Source organism: Babylonia areolata, chromosome 21 (assembly GCF_041734735.1).
Source record: "Babylonia areolata isolate BAREFJ2019XMU chromosome 21, ASM4173473v1, whole genome shotgun sequence".
Taxonomy (NCBI): domain Eukaryota; kingdom Metazoa; phylum Mollusca; class Gastropoda; order Neogastropoda; family Buccinidae; genus Babylonia; species Babylonia areolata.
The window spans coordinates 33,752,659-33,770,158 of NC_134896.1; the positions used below are offsets into that span (position 1 = coordinate 33,752,659).

Here is a 17,500-nt window from a genome sequence, read left to right on the forward strand (position 1 = left end):
CTCAGTACGGCCAGTCCTCTCTTCTCCTCTACACAGACCCCTCGGATGTCCAGTGGGTGTCTGAATGACCCAATCTTTAGATTCCGTCGTCAGAATTGTGGTATTCTTTGTCAACATTCACCTCTTCAGTATAAGAGCCTTCCTCTTGCAATATTTTGATGATGGTAATTGGGGTGAAACGCTGTTAACGTCGTCTCTTTCGCCGTTCGTATGGAGAGAGTTAAATAGTGTAGAGTGTCTTGCCCACCAAGTTTCTCTGTGACTTACTTTGGATACACACACATACGTGTGTGTGTTTTTTTGTTTTTTTTGTTTTTGTTTGTGTGTGTGTGTGTGTGTGTGTGTGTGTGTGTGTGTGTGTGTGTGTGTGTGTGTGTGCGTGTGTGTGTGTGTGTGTGTGTGTGTGTGTGTGCGTGCGTGTGTTGTTGTTGGTGTTGTTGTTGTTGTTGTTGTTGTTGTTTTGCCATCCATTGTTGTGTTGTGTTGTGTTGTGTTGTGTTGTGTTGTGGGGCCCACGTTTCTTCCTAGCAGCAGACTGATTAGAAAGTGGAGAAAATATCAAGGTAAACGTGCTGTAAAAAAAAAAGAAAAGAAAAAAAAGTGTTTTCCTTTGAAGAAAGAAAGAAAGAGAGAGAGAGACAGTATAAAAGAAGAAAAAACCTAAAAGAAAGAAAGGAATTTGAAAGAAAGATAAAAAAAAATAGAAAGAAAGAAAGAAAGGAGTATAAAAGAAAGAAAGAAAGAAAGAAATGATAAAAATTTGAAAGAAAGAAAGGAGTATAAAAGAAAGAAAGAAAAGAAAGAAATGATAAAAAATAGAAAGAAAGGAGTATAAAAGAAAGAAAGAAAGAAAAGAAAGAAATGATAAAAAATAGAAAGAAAGAAAGAAAGGAGTATAAAAGAAAGAAATAAAAAAAGAAAGAAATGATAAAAAAATAGAAAGAAAGACATAACAGAAAGAAATGATAAAGTATGAAAGAAAGGAAAATAGAAAGATAACATTTCCACAGCTATTATCGTTGCTTTTGCTGTTGCTGCTACTCTCTAATATATATATATATATATATATATATATATATATATATATATATATATATATATATATATCAGTCTTCTGCATTTTTTTCTTTTAATTAAAAGATGAGATAATCATTTATGAATAGATTTATGAATTTTCAGTTATTATTTTCCATCCCACCCCTTTACTATCCTCAATGACCTCACACACGGTGGGTGTTTGTTTGTTTGTTGTCGTTATTTTGGGTTGTTGTTTGTTTTTTTTACCCCAAAGTTTATTCGTCATATCGCCAGAACACCCGAGTGGTTTTTGTTGTTGTTGTTGCTGTTGTTTTACATGATTTACGCCGTCTACTTCGTTTCTCGTGCAACGGCCTGAATAGAGATTTGTCACTGGTATCATAATTGATTTTCGTTGGTCCCTATAGAAAAAAGAAAAAGAAAAAGATTTTGCTTCCGATATTTATATTTCTGAGTGAGCTGTGAAACGCGTTTTCTCTTTCTTTCTTTTTTTCCTGAAAGTTTGGCCCGCACACGTTACTTCGTCCGTACTTTGGCTGGCCGATTTAGACTTTTGACGAACCTGTGTTTTCTTCTTCTTCTTCTTGCTGTTGTTGTTGTTGTCATCGTTGCTGTTGTTGTTGTTGTTGTTGTCATCGTTGTTGTTGTTGTTATCATTATTATTATTATTAATTCCCGATCTGGCATCCTGCCAGATCCTGTCTTTGTTGTTACTGTCCTTGCAATAATGTGGAAGATATTGTTTTGGGGTTCATTCTTAGATGTCCATGGCCATAAGCATAATATGATATAACTGTTACACAGGTTGAATTGACAAAATCAGCTCGAAGTTCCGTGTTTGTTTGCTGTTGTTTGGGTTTTTGTTGTTGTTGTTGTTTGTTTGTTTGTTTTTGTTTGTTTGTTTGTTTGTTTCCTTTGTCGTTGTTTCCTTTTGTTTGCTTGTTTTTTGTTTTGCTTTTTTTTTTCTTTTTTTTTGTTGTCGTTTTAATTTTTTTTAGCTCAACGTGAAATAATATAAATTGACTCTGAGTTTGTTTTTTGTTTTTTTGTTTTTTTTTATAGCTCAACGTGATATAATGTACAGTGACTCCGTAACATTTCAGTTTTCTTTAGCAGTGTGATGATACCGTGACTAAAAATCAAGCATACACCACCATATAGCAAATTATTACAATGATTTTGTATTCCTCCCGCATCATGCATAATTTCACATGATATCCTGTCCCTTTTCATTGCCATGTGGCTTGCAACACAATGTTGTGTGTAATTAATTGTCGTACTACATGTGCAACACCGAGATCGAGTGACACTGTTTTGCTGCACTGGATCATGGGCTGATTTCAAAACAGTTCATGGATATATTTTTTTTTTAAAGTTCAAGACCACATTCAAACAAAGGTTCATGGGCATATTCCAAAAAGGTTCAGGGGCATGTTCAAACAAAGGTTCGTGGGCATATTCAAACAAAGGTTCATGGGCATATTCCCAAAAGGTTCATGAGCACAATCCAAAAAGGTGCATGGGCATATTCAAACAAAGTTTCATGGGCATATTCAAACAAAGGTTCATGGGCATATTCCCAAAAGGTTCATGAGCACAATCCAAAAAGGTTCATGGGCATATTCAAACAAAGTTTCATGGGCATATTCAAACAAAGGTTCATGGGTACATTCCAAAAGGTTCATGGGCATATTCAAAGGTTCGTGGGCATATTCAAACAAAGGTTCATGGGCATATTCCCAAAAGGTTCATGAGCACAATCCAAAAAGGTTCAGGGGCATGTTCAAACAAAGTTTCATGGGCATATTCAAACAAAGGTTCATGGGCATATTCCCAAAAGGTTCATGAGCACAATCCAAAAAGGTTCATGGGCATATTCAAACAAAGTTTCATGGGCATATTCAAACAAAGGTTCATGGGTACATTCCAAAAGGTTCATGGGCATATTCAAACAAAGGTTCATGGGCATATTCAAACAAAGGTTCATGAGCATAATATATGCACTTCCCCTCCTACTACTTCTTTTCTTTTTTTCTTCTTTTTGTCCCGGACTTTCTTGGGTCGACCACCGTTTTATTTTGTATATAAATCTGTAACGACAGTTCAGAATAGATTAGGAAAAAGAAGAAGAAAATTTGAATACGGTCAACATTAACAGATGTTAGTCATTATATATATATATATATATATATATATTTGTGTGTGTGTGTGTGTGTAGTCCATTACACAATCAATTCAAAACGAGACAATAATCAAGACCAATAATAATAAGTTAATGAATAAGTCATACTACTACTTCTTTTTCTTTTTGCAGCACTTATATCATTGCTTGCTGCTGCTGCTGCTGCTGCTGCCATTGCTACTGCTGCATATACTAAAGCCGATAGATCAATAGGTATAGTGTCTTAGCCCTTACTGCTTCCGTTGCCGCTACTACTATTACGAATACAGTTTACTGGAGCAACTGCACTACTATGTTAGCACCCTGAGTTGTAATCATCATCATCATCATCATCATCATCATCATCACCATCATCATCATCATCATCATCATCATCACCATCATCATCATCATCATTCTCCTTGTCGGCGTCGCCGTCGTTGTAATTATGATTATGATGCTGATGATTGTTGTTGTTGTTGCAGTTACGATGCTGCTGCTGACGATAATGATGATGATGATTAACAAATAGTAAAGAGTGGTAACTCTCTCCATTCACAAGGTAGACAACTTCAAGTCGATGGTTTTTAGGCAACCATGTGTTTGTTTTGAATTGTCCGTATATTCTGTATAGCGTATTCCGGATAAAAAGGTTGTGCCCAGTCTTGAATAAAAGCTAAATTGTGTTTGTGCATTTCTTATGTAGTTGCTGCTGTGTGCGCATGTCAAAATTAATGATCGGTATAAGGACAGGCCTGGCGCTTCCTTTTTGAGGACGTTTCTGGGTTTGTTCCTGTGTACCTGTTATTTACCTCTGTGCTAGCTGAATCGGTAGCATAAGCAACATTGACTTGAAGTTGTGTACTTTGTGAATGTTAATCATTAATTGTGTTCTCCTGGCTTCTTCGTTAATTCGTTCCGATGACGATGATTGTTGCTGTTGTTGTTGCAGTGATGATGATGTTGATGATGGCGATTGTTGTCGTTGTTTATGTTGCAGTGATGATGATGATGATGATGATGACGATGACGATTATGATGATGACTGTTGTTGTTGTTGCTGGTGTTGCAGTGATGATGTTGATGATGATGATGACGATGATGATGATGATGATGATAATGATAATGATTGTTGTTGTTGTTGTTGTTGTTGCAGTGATGATGATGGTGATGATGATGATGATGATGATGATGATGATGATGATGATGATTGCTCTTGTTGTTGTTGCAGTGATGATGATGATGATGATGACGATGACTGTTGCAGGCGTGCAGTCCAGTATGGTTGTGAGCTGCTGGAAGTGGAAGGGTCTGGTGCTGCTGCTTCTGCCAGTGTCGTGTCTGCTGTCCCTCACCGAACCCTCATCCTCATCCTTATCCTCCTCCTCCTCCTCTCCTTCCTCACTTCCCTCCCCATCCACTACCTCCTCATACACTCCTACTCCCACTACTCCAGCGTCATTATCGTCATCGTCATCGCCGTCCTCATCACCAGCCTCACAACATCTGACCCCATCTCTTGAAGGCGAGTCAGTATCTGATGTCGTCATTGTGGCGTCATCGTCTGGGAAAGGCGAGTATGGTTTTGCAGTGAGGACCTTGTCTGTATCTCGTGGTGGAGGTGATGCTTCCATGGTGAATACGGTTCTAGCTTCGTCTTCGCCCTCTGATGGAGACTCTAGTTCTGGTTCTTCGTTCTCCCTCCAGGGTGAACGTGCTGAGAAAAATGGTGCTTTTGTAAGTTCTTCTTCTTCTGAGGAGGAGGAGGAGGAGGAGGAGGAGAAGGAGGAGGAGGACGATAAGGAGGAGGAATCAATTGCCTTTGCTCTGTCTTCTTCTTCTTCTTCTTCTTCGTCACAGTCTTCGCCAACAACGTCATCGTGGTCTTCAGGGACAGAAACACGTTCGTCATCATCTAGGGCGTCATCAAGGACCTCCTCCTCCTTCTCGTCCTCAATGGTTGCTCAAGGAATCCCTAGAGATGCAGGAACGACATCATTTCCACCGCTTTTAAAGACCTCAGCGTTATCATCACCATCGTCAACAACATCATCATCATCCCCCACAGTTGCCCAAGAAAGCCCTAGTAATGGACGTAAAGCAGCAGAAAGGAGAGGAGAGAAAGGAGGCGGTGGAAGAGGAGGAGGAGGAAGAGGACGAGCAGTAGCAGGAAGAGGAGGAGGAGGAGCAGCAGGAGTATCATCAGCCTCATCATCCCAGGACAGAGGGGAAAGAGCAACATCATCATCACCAGTCTCGCCACCATCCTCCTCCTCCTCCTTCACAGCACAGGCTGTACAGCAGTCCAAGAACAGGGAAGGACCATCACCATCACCATCGTCATCACCATCCTCCTCCTCCTCCTCCTTCTCCTCCTCCACAACACAGCCTCTACAGCAGCCCAAGAACAGGGAAGGACCATCACCACCATCACCATCCTCATCTTCCTCCACAACACAGCCCCTACAGCAGCCCAAGAACAGGGGAGGACGATCACGATTACCATCCTCCTCCTCACCCTCCTCCACCCACCACCACCCCCGACGAGGGGGTCGGCACCACAGCAACAGGCTGCGGAGCGTGAGGGACGAGCGCGTGCTGAGGGCGGTGGAGGCCAGCCTCCTGGGCGCCTTGGGGCTGACGGCCAGACCCCGCCCCTCCCCGGGCCACGTGGTCCCGCCCTACATGGTGCAGCTCTACCGTCAGCAAGTGATCCGGGGCCCCGGGGGTCGATTCCTCGGCATTCACACAGGAGGGGGTGGTGGTGGTGGGAGTGGTGGTGGTGGTGGTGGTGTGGTGGTGGCGGCCAATACCGTGCGGAGCTTTCATCACACAGGTGAGTTTGGGTGTGTGAGGGTTTGATGTTTGTTTGTTTGTTGTTTGTTAGCTGTACGACCAGATATTGGTGGTAAAGGTTGGTGATGGTGGTGATTATGATGATAATACAATGATAGTTTAGAAAGAAAAAAAAATGATAATAATGTTGATGGTGATTATGCATTCACGTAAGTTAGATGAGAGTTGTTTGTTTGCTTATTAGCTGTACAATCGATATTGGTGATAAATGATGATGATGATAATGATGATTTTTATTCATGATAATAGTAAGATTGATGAAGATTATGCACTCAGGTCAGTTGGATGAGAGTTGTTTGTTTGTTTGTTTGTTTATTAGCTGTACAATCGATATTGGTGATAAATGATAATGATAATATTGATAATGATATTAATGATTTGTTTGTTTGTCAGCTATACAATCGATATCGGTGATCAATGGTGACTGATAATAATAGTGATAGATAATAATGATGAAGATTATGCACACAGGCGAGTTGGGGGATTAGAGTTGTTTGTTTGTATGTTTGTTATTAGCTGTACGATCAGATGTTGGTGATAAAAGATGATAGTTATGATAATAATGACATTAATAGTAATGAGATTGATGATGAGTATGCACACGGGTAAGTTGGGTGAGAGTTATTTTTTTAGCTGTACGATCGATATTGGTAATAAATGATGATGATTATGATGATGACATTGATGATGATTGTGATGACGATAGTGATAAGAAAAACAATGGTTGTAGTAGTAGTAGTAGTAGTAGTAGTAGTAGTAGTAAAAAATCAATAGTGATTTAATAATAATAATAATAAGGGTGATGATAGTGAGAAGAAGAAGAAGACGAAGGATAAATGAAGTAATGATTGAATAGGATGACTATTAGTATTACCATCGTCATCATCATCTTCACTGCATCGTCATATTCATACCTCTGCCACAAAGACCACCACCACCACCACCACCACCACCGCCATCATCATCATCATCATCATCATCATCATCTTGTGAGCACAAAATGAAACACTAACCCGGGAAATAGTGCGTGCATGTGAGCAAATCAGGATTTACAATTGTGATTTTGAAAAAGAAAATAAGTTTCTTGAGAAAAAAAAAATGCTGGGAAAAATGTTTACACATTGCTATGAACATAAAATATCACCAACACCTCCACTAGTATCATATTCTTCTACTCTTCTTCTCTTCTCTCTCTGTTCTGTGTCTGTCTGTCTGTCTGTCTGTCTGTCTGTCTGTCTGTCTCTCTCTCTCTCTCTCTCTCTCTCTCTCTCTAAGTGCGAGTGTGTATGTATGTATGTGTGTGTGTGTGTGTGTGTGTGTGTGTGTGTGTGTGTGTGTGTGTGAGCGCGTGCGCGCTTGCGTGCGTGCGTGCGTGTGTGCGTCTGTTTAGACTTACGTGTATACGTGTGTAAATCATCCGTTTGAAAATAAAGGAATGATTAATTTTATTATGTAGTACACAGACGCGGTCGTACATCTCTGGACTGCAAGAAACTATTTTGTGCTGAAGGAAAAGAATGAAAATGTTATTTGTGCCGTCTCGTAACAGCGTCCAGTAATAACAGTTATGCACGGAGGTCTGGAAAAAATAATGAAAGGTGTGTGTGTGTGTGTGTGTGTGTGTGTGTGTGTGTGTGTGTGTGTGTGTGTGTGTGTGTTCATCAGTTTAAAGTTTATCCTCATAGTGTGTGTTCAGACGAGATGAAAGATGTGAGTGGCACTGAATTAAGAATGGAGACTGCGGAGAGAAAGAGAGAGAGACAGACAGACAGACAGAGACAGACGGGGTGACAGCAGGGGGAGAGAGGGAGGGAGAGATTGACAGAGAGAGTGTGTGTGTGTTTGTATGAGTGTGCGTGTGTATTGGGTGGCGGAGGAGGGGGGTTAGAGGGGGGGTTAGAAGGCAAGTAAGGTAGCGTGGAACGCAAGCAGTCAAATAATTGTTTCTTAAAACTGTAAGAATTGTGATTTGACTGGTTATCTCACTGAAGAAATGAGATCACAAGGGTTTGACCAGAGGGAAACAACAAGGCAAAACATCGTGCAGACACAGAAAAACAGACATTAAGATAACAAGAAGATTGTCTTCTTCTTTTGTTTGTACGTATAATCGGCAAAAGCGGACCGGCGGCTTTTGTTATGAATGGATTTTGGTGCCGTTGTGATCTGTGATCAGGAGCAAGTGAGTTTTAAAATTGTGTATATCACTGATTTTGTACACACACACACACACACACACACACACACACACACACACACACGCACGCATACACGCAAGCACGCACGCACACACACACACACACACACACACACACACACACACCACTTGCCCAATTGTGTTCCCACCACCACGCCCCACCCCCCACCCCCCACCCCCTCTTTTTTTTCCGTCTAATATCACTTAAAGTGGAAGACGTTAAACTGAAGACTACAACTACTACTACACACCACTCGCTCACAATGATTAGTCAGCCTTATTTGATCCCATTTCCTTGGATCTGAACAAGGTGAATTCTATCATAATGAGGGAACATTACCGAGAAAAGAACTAATGACTTGAGTCACGCACTAACGGGTACAATAACACCCAACCAAGTGAATATAACGGGTCCACCCCTCCTACCCTGAAAAAGTCTGCGTGGTGTGTGAATACCCGGCAACACCCCTCCAGGTTAACCCTTTGTGTACTGCTGACGAGTATGCTCAACTTGTCGGTGAAGGGCTGTCACCTTGCTGAGATCAGGTTGAGCGTACAGGCCAGTAGGTCAGTCACCTTTTTTTTTCGCCCCCCCTTTTTTGTTTGTTTTTGTTTTAGTGTTTTTTGTTTGGATTTGTATTCTTCCCCGTGGGATTACGACACTTTTGCACTGTAAAACCAGTTAGTCAAAAGTACAGAGTGAGTGGTGAAATGCGCCGTAAATGCAGGCCGCACTGATCACGTTTCACCACGGTTCAGCAGCCTAGAAGTGGTTAACTCTCTCCATACGAACGGCGAAAGAGACGACGTTGACAGTGTTTCACCCCAATTACCATCATCAAAATATTGCAAGCGGAAGGCTTTTATACTGAAGACGTGAATGTTGACAAAGAATACCACAATTCTGACGACGGAAGCTAAAGGTTGGGTCATTCAGACACCCACTGGACATCCGAGGGGTCTGTGTAGAGGAAAAGAGAGGACTGGCCGTACTGAGTGAGTTAAGGATGAAGCTGTCATTTGTCACTACCACCGCCTCACCAACCAGGCCGTCAGCATCAAATGTGGAGGAGGAGATATTACCAATGCCCCACGCCCCTTTCTGATGGACACGTGTAGAAGGAAAATTAAAATCAAAACACGCACATTGAAGATCCTTGTAATCCCTGTTATGGTACGTAAAACACGTACACACCCGGAAAACGGTGTATAGCTGCTTAATTAAACGACGGGGGTATTTCCACCTCGTCCCCACACAGCCCCAACTCCGATCCCCGCCCTCTTCTTAATCCCCATATCACACCCTCCTCCGTATGTTGAAAGACAAACAAAACCAAACCAAAACAAAACAACAAAAAACACCTGTACTGGAAGAAATGTAATCCCACAAAGTCACCAGTGAAAAGAGCCACGCCCAAAACGAGGGACACAAGTACCTGCCTGCCCCCCAGGTTATGGGTGTTTCGAGTCAAGCACTGTAAACCTCAATCTGTGTTGTATATATATATATGTATATGTATATGTATATATATATATATATATATATATATATATATATATATATATCTGTGTGTGTGTGCAGTCAACAGTCTGGAGCAAAGGCGGTCACACCCACGCCCTAAGGTGGTGTGTTCACGCTTCATAAAACCGTAATCACCCACGACACAATTTCTTTCATGGTTGCGTGCACGAGACACTTCTCTCTCTCTCTCTCTCTCTCTCTCTCTCTAACCCAGCCCCCAAGTCAGTAATATGTGGCGTATGTGGCTCTGCTTGTCATCAATGGAATTGCTTGCTCAGGTAGAAGTCGGGGGTCTCCCGAAAGGTAAATGTAATGGAGGAGCGGGGGGGGGGGGGGGGGGGGGGGGGGGGGGGTACTGACCATAAACAGTACGTTGGCGTTTTGATTTGGCAGCGTGAATCGGCTTCTGGAAAGCCTTGCAAGACGGTGCCGCTTTCATTTGAATCTGTCTGTCTGGTTCCTCCTGTATTCATGTGCCAATAAAACGTGTTTCTGTTCAGCTCATATCCTCTGGAATGAGACAGTTATACCTCTGTTAAATGACTGCAGTCTGTCCCCCCCCCCTCCCCCGCCTTTTCTTTTTTTCATGTATCCATGTAGCTCGCATTTAAAAAACGGTCTATGGAGTCCCAGAACACAGGATGACATTTATAGTTATAACGCAGTTCCTTCCAACAACTGCTGGCAATTGGCGATGCTTTCGAGATTTACCTGGTGTACAATTTTGTCCTGTTATAAATGTGGTAGTTTGTTTTCCTGCCAGGTTTCCAGTTTACACCCACGATGTTACCGTGACGAACGAAACATGGTCGTGAAAAAACAGGGAAGAAAAAAAGTTTGAATAGATCTCTTGTTTCTCATGAACATGTACAAACTCAGTATCGACATTTATTTTATACACACACACACACACACACACACACACACACACACACACACACACACACACATGTGCGCGCGCATATACATACATATATATATATATATATATATATTATACATATATATAAAGAGAGAGAGAGAGAGAATTTCCCATACGAAAAGAGTGTTGACTGTCAATGTCAAGAAAACTGAGGAATTCACAGGGGGCAACACCAGTTTACATCAGGCATCTGATTGGTTCTCTCCATGAGAGAGACTCTAAATGGCTCCCAATGACAGTCTGTGAAGGGTTTCTATTTTACTTTTTTTTTTTTTTAATCTTTGCATAGTTATTTCGAAATAACGGACGTGTTGTTTAGTTAGGCAATATCCACATTCGGATGAGATGATAAACCGAGGTCCCGTTTTGCGGCATGCACTTAGCGCACGTAAAAGAACCCACGGCAACAAAAGGGTTGTCCCTGGCAAAATTCTGCAGAAAAATCCACTTCAGTCGATAGGAAAAACAAAATAAAACTGTACGCAGGAAAAAAAATTTTTTAATATAAAAATGGGTGGCGCTTATCGGGTAGCGACACGCTCTCCCTGAGGAGAGCAGCCCGAATTTCATACACAGAAATCTGTTGTGACAAAAAAGAAAATACAAATACAAATACAAATACAGTTCTTCCCCTGTCTTCTTTCCATTCAGTTTCGTTCCGAAGACGGAAAAAATGTAAGTTTGTTAAAATAATTAAAAAAAAAAAAGACAAAAAAAAGACACCATAGTAATAAATATATACTCCACATTTCTTCCCCTGTCAAGAGACGTCAAGAAGGCCAGTCAAATAGTGGAGGGGAAGAAATGTAGAGTATATAATTATTATCATTATTACAATGTTATTAACCAGTTCACAACTTTTTTTTTCCCCAACATATAAACCTAAGAATTACAGGGAAAGAAATATGGATATTGGCCTCGAGTTGTTATTTATTTAAACTTGTTTCCCTTCAGTAATAATTTAAACAAACAGAAATATATACATAATTATATGCATTATACACTAATAGACGTGTTGTTTTTGTTGTTGTCGGTTGTTGTTTTTTTTTTGTTTGTTTTTTTGTTTTGTTTTTTTTGGTTGTTTTTTGTTGGTGTTTTTTTTGTTTTTGTTGTTGTTGTTGTTGTTGTTTTTTGTTTTGTTTTCTTTTTTAGCGGTACGTTACATTCTGTACTTCAGTGCAAACGACACATGTTATCTATCGTATGTATGCCCCACCCCACCCACACTGGGTGTCACCTTGTCAGTCCACCCCCCCCCCCCCTCCCCATCCCTCCCCCCACCCCTCTCCCAAGCGTGACAGACAGACAGACGAGTCATCCATAGCGGGTCAGGGCACACACCCACATTGTTTTGTCTTCACGCTCAATGAACTCATCATGATCACGGACAGACACACCGCCAGTCTTTTCACGGTCGCTTGCTTGCGCTTTACTCGTCTACCACGTAACAGAATCTGTTGTTTTGCTGTACCGTCGGTTGTTGTTTTTTTGTTTTGTTTTTTCTTTTCTTCTTCTTCCTTTTTTTTGGGGGGGGGGGGGGGGGGGAATCCGGGGGGGGGGGGGGGGGGTTGCTGTTGCTTTTTTTGTTTCTTTTTTTGTTCCTACTATTTTTTCTTTCTTTTTTTTCTTCTTTTTTTATATTTTGATCGATTTTATCACGCGTGCGGAATGGAATGGAAGGTCAGGGATCGAGAATGTCCATGGGTATTACAGATTTCGTGCACTGTGTGAAAGGTGGTTTTTTTTTGTACAGTTGGTTAAGTGACAAGTGTGATATTGTATTGTATTGTATTGTATTGTATTGTACTGTACTGTATTACTTTTTTTTTTATCACATTAGACGTATCTGTGTGACAATTCGGGCTCTGACTCAGCAATGATAATGATAACAACTATGATAATGATGATGATAACAACAACAACAACAGCAATAATAATAATAACAACAATAATAATAATAATAAAATTTATTATTTTTTATTATATATGGCACACACTGCCCATATAGTGGGCTCTAAGCACCTCCTCGCCCCCCCCCCCTTCCCCACTCCCACCCTCCCCCACCCCCCAGAGATGCATTGGCATCTGTCGAACTCCACTCAGGGCTGTGTCCTCTGCATGTGCACATGATCTGTTCAGTTAGCTGATACACAGTATCACAAATTGACAAAGGCCTACAGCTGGGCCAATAGCAAAGTGAGAGCTGTATGATCAATGGTTTCTCCACTGCAGATGGGAAGTCGTTTACAGTTTAGTCTTTTGTGAAGGACTCTGACATTAGGAGGCATGATTGCATTGGCTCTTAGTGCTGCAGCCTTTTGTGGGGGCTAGTTGGCCTTTGGGAACCATCCCGACGCCGACTGTCCTAAAAACCCCTCTTGGCCGAGAGAGTGGGGTTGCAACTTGGGCAGAAGACACTCTCCATTGTAATCAAATTCTAGCTCGGGTGGTCTGGACAGCCTCCTCTGCTGTTCTGGTGGTCATAGTCGGACACAACTGACTATCATACATATAGTCTCTCCACCTCCCGCTTCATTGTCTCGTCTGCAGCTGCGTCCTGCGGGTTCTTCTTCTTCTTCTTCTTCTTCTTCTTCTTCGTCTTCTTCTTCGTCTTCTTCTTCTTCGTCTTCTTCTTCTTCTTCTTCTTCTTCTTCTTCGTGGGCTGCAACTCCCCCGTTTACTCGTATGTACACGAGTGGGCTTTTACGTGCATGACCATTTTTACCCCACCATGCAGGCAGCCATACTCCGTTTTCGGGGTTGTGCATGCTGGGTATGTTCTTGTTTTCATAACCCACTGAACGCTGACATGGATTGCAGGATCTTTAACGTGCGTATTTGATCTTCTGCTTGCCGTATACAGACGAAGGGGGATGTAGGCACTAACAGGTCTGCACATACGTTGATTTGGGAAATCGGAAAATCTCAACCACTTTTACCCACCACTGAGGCGCCGTTACCGAGATTCGAACCCGGGACCCTGAAATTGAAAGTCCAACGTTTTAATACCCAATCTGGCATTTTGCGCCTGTCTCTTCAGCTCCGCCTCAAAGTGTCTCGCCTACAGCTGCCCCCTTGGCCGCCTGCGCCCTCTTTCAGTTCCCCTTCAGTGCGGGCCCCAGGTGAGAGAGCCAGGCAGGTGATGCTGGATGATGCTGGCTTCCCGGCAGTCCGTCCACAGGAAGCTGAGGGACTATCATTCATGTCAGGTCACACCACTAGAGGAGAACCGGCACTACTGCTGCTGATGCAGTGCGGTGTTGGTTGTGTTGTTCAGTATCAGTATCAGTATCAGTAGCTCAAGGAGGCGTCACTGCGTTCGGTCAAATCCATATACGCTACACCACATCTGCCAAGCAGATGCCTGACCAACAGCGTAACCCAACGCGCTTAGTCAGGCCTTGAGAAAAAAAAAGAAGTAAATAAATAAATACATAAATTTTTTTTTATTAAAAAAAAATAATCAAAAATAAAAATGAAAATAAATGAATGAATCAATTAAAAAAAAATTGTTCAGATGTTTACAAATGCGAAGATCGGGCATCTGCTGCTGCTCTCTCTCTCTCTCTCTCTCTCTCTCTCTCTCTCTCTCTCTCTCTCTCTCCGTAAATGAATAGATAGATAAATAGATAAATAAATAAATAAATGAATAAATGATTAAATGAATAATAAATAAATAAATTATACACACACACACACACACGCACATATATATATATATATATATTTTTTTTTTTTTTTTATTTTTTTTTTACATTTACAGCATATGTGGCATAGCGCATATGGATGTGTCCGCACCCTCTGACCCCTCCCTGAAACTGAAACTGCTCAGTTGTTTGCTTGATTCGTCTTTTGTCTTCTGCTTCTTCTTCTTCTTCTTTCTTTTTTCTTTAAAAAAAAAAAAAAAAAAAAAAAAAATCTTCTCTTTTTTTAATTTTATTTTACGCCCAGTATTCTAGGATGTAAAGGTCATATAACGGTGAGTGAAGACGACGAAGGTGGCACGATGACACGCCCACCCGCGCTTTTAGGGTTTCATGCTCAATGATAAAAACCATGGGGGGAAAAAAACAACCCCAAAAACCCCCCCCCCAAAAAAAAAAAAACCTTTAATCGCCTGGCGACAAAAGATTATTCTGTTCTTTTCTTTCATTGTTGCGCGCGAACGTGTCTCTCGACCCGTTCAAACGACACCTTCCTTTTATTTTTTTTTGTTTTTGTTTTTATTTTTTTCATTTTATTTTATTTCATTTGATTTGATTTGATTTTTTTTCCCTTTTTTTTCTTCTTTTCTTTCTTTCTTTCTTATCAATGAAGTTGCTAGGCTGAATGGAATGAATGCTCAGTCGGACGTTTCCATGGATTTTACGTTGGTTGTTTCATTTTATTCTTTTTTTTTTTCTTTTTTTTTTCTTTTTTTTTTTTTAAACAGTCCCATCAGAAACCGCTGATGTTGGCGTTACCATTAACTCACTCAGTACGGCCAGTCCTCTCTTCTCCTCTACACAGACCCCTCAGATGTCCAGTGGGTGTCTGAATGACCCAACCTTTAGCTTCCGTCGTCAGAATTGTGGTATTCTTTGTCAACATTCACGTCTTCAGTATAAGAGCCTTCCGCTTGCAATATTTTGATGATGGTAACTGGGGTGAAACGCTGTTAACGTCGTCTCTTTCGCCGTTCGTATGGAGAACGGAGAGAGTTAAACAGGTGACAAAAAGCCGCGCGATTCCCCTGAGCACTCACTATGCCACGCAGCCCTCCATGCAGACCCCACTGTGACAATGTCACTGAGATCTGTCCGTTCCTTTGGGCGGAGGAGGAGGAGGAGGAGGAGGAGTAGGAGGAGGGGGAGGAGGAGTAGGAGGGAGAGGAGGAGGAGTAGGAGGAGGGGGAGGAGGAGTAGGAGTGGGAGGAGTGGGAGGAGGAGAAGGAGGAGGAGGGGGAGGAGGAGGAGGAGGAGGGGGAGAAGGAAGAGGGAGAGGAGGAGGGAGAGGAGGAGGAGGAGGAGCAGTGGGAGTAGGAGTGGGAGGAGCGGGAGGAGGAGGAGGAGTAGGATGAGGAGGAGGAGTAGAAGAAGGGGGAGGAGGAGGTGGAAGAGGAGGGAGAGGAGGAGGAGTAGGAGGAGGAGAAGGAGGAGGAGGGGGAGGAGGAGGAGTAGGAGGAGGAGGGGGAGGCAGAAGAGGAGGAGAAGGAGGAGGAGGGGGAGGAGGAGGAGGGAGAGGAGGAGGAGGGGGAAGAGGAGGGAGAGGAGGAGGGGGAGGAGGAGGAGGAGAAGGAGGAGGAGGGGGAGGTGGAGGAGTAGGAGGAGGAAGGGGAGGCAGAGGAGGAGGAGGGAGAGGATGAGGGGGAAGAGGAGGGAGAGGAGGAGGGGGAGGAGGAGAAGGAGGAGGAGGGGGGAGGTGGAAGAGTAGGAGGAGGAGGAGGGAGAGGAGGAGGAGGAGGGGGAAGAGGAGGGGGATGAGTAGGAGGAGGAGGTGGAGCGAGGAAGGGGAGGAGGAGGAGGAGGAGGGGGCTGCAGTATACGCCACGTGCTGCTTGCTGTCAGATCTATGTAGGTAAAGCGCTCTAGAGGATCGTCTTAATTCGTGGCGGCAGTGAAAACCCAGCTACAATGCCTATCAAATCATCAAAGTGATGATGATGATGATGATGATAGTAATAATAATAATAATGGTGATAATAATAATAATGATAATAATAATAGTGGTAGTAGTAGTAGTAGTAAAATGAATAAATAAATTAATCAATTAATTGATAATGATAATGATAATCATCATCATCATCATAATGATAATGCTAATAATTCTAAGTAGTAGTAAAAGTAGTAGTAGTAGTGATGATGATGATCATAATAATGATAAGAAAAATGTAATAATAATAATAATAATAATAATAATAATAAGAAGAAGAAGAAGAAGAAGAAGCACAACAACAATGATAATAATAATGATAACTCCTTCCGTCGCTTGAAGTTGAAGGAAAAGAATAGCAGCTACCCCCCACCCCCCACCCCCCACCCCACCCCAAACCACCCCTCACACATCTCTCTCCTTCCCCGCACACACACACACACACACACACACACACACACAACAACAACAACAACAACAACAACAACAACAACAACAACAACACGCGCGTGTGTGCACGAATTAGAAACAGACAGATGGAGAAGAGATCTTTGACATTTTCACACCTCTGTGTGTGTGTGTGTGTGTGTGTGTGTGTGTGTGTGTGTGTGTGTGTGTGTGTCCGCACACTTGCACGTGAGTGCGTGCGGATGCTCGCGCGAGTGCATATGAAATATAAAATTACGCGGTGCATTTCTGTCGTGACAGTATGACTGTGCGTATGCATGCTTATGTGCATCCATTTTATTTTTGACGATAATATGTTTACATATTCGCTTGTCTGCACGTGGAGTGATGGCCTAGAGGTAACGCGTCCGCCTAGGAAGCGAAAGAATCTGAGCGTGCTGGTTCGAATCACGGCTCAGCCGCCGATATTTTCTCCCCCTCCACTAGACCCATACACAAACACACACATACAGAGAGAGAGAGAGAGAGAGAGAGAAGCACCCCCCACCCAAACCCATATACACAACAAGTAAGGAAACAGCCTGCCAACATGTGGGTGGGCAGAACACCCACAAACATACACGATGTGCAGCTCACCATAACTGTCCTCTGTAATGTAGGCGGATGCTGGGGTCTAGTTTTTTGGGTTTTTTTTTTCTTCTTTTTCTTCTTCTTCTTTTTTTCCGTTTTATTTAGTTTTAAGGTCTCTTAACGTTCCGGGGGAGA

The 17,500-nt window shown here is 42.4% G+C and overlaps 2 protein-coding genes across 3 annotated transcripts in view; both read left to right on the plus strand.

Moving 5' to 3' along the window:
* The window catches only part of LOC143296227 (tubulin-specific chaperone C-like), a 282,909-nt gene that overhangs the window by 245,733 nt on the left and 19,676 nt on the right, over window positions 1-17,500 (plus strand). The window lies entirely within an intron of this gene.
* LOC143295883 (uncharacterized) overlaps window positions 1-17,500 on the plus strand; it is a 113,368-nt gene that overhangs the window by 81,315 nt on the left and 14,553 nt on the right. For both annotated transcript variants that reach the window (XM_076607555.1, XM_076607556.1), the window contains exon 2: window positions 4,467-6,035. In XM_076607555.1, coding sequence (XP_076463670.1) covers window positions 4,481-6,035 — 1,555 coding nt within the window. In that variant the 5' untranslated portion in view covers window positions 4,467-4,480. The remainder of the gene's footprint in view (window positions 1-4,466; window positions 6,036-17,500) is intronic.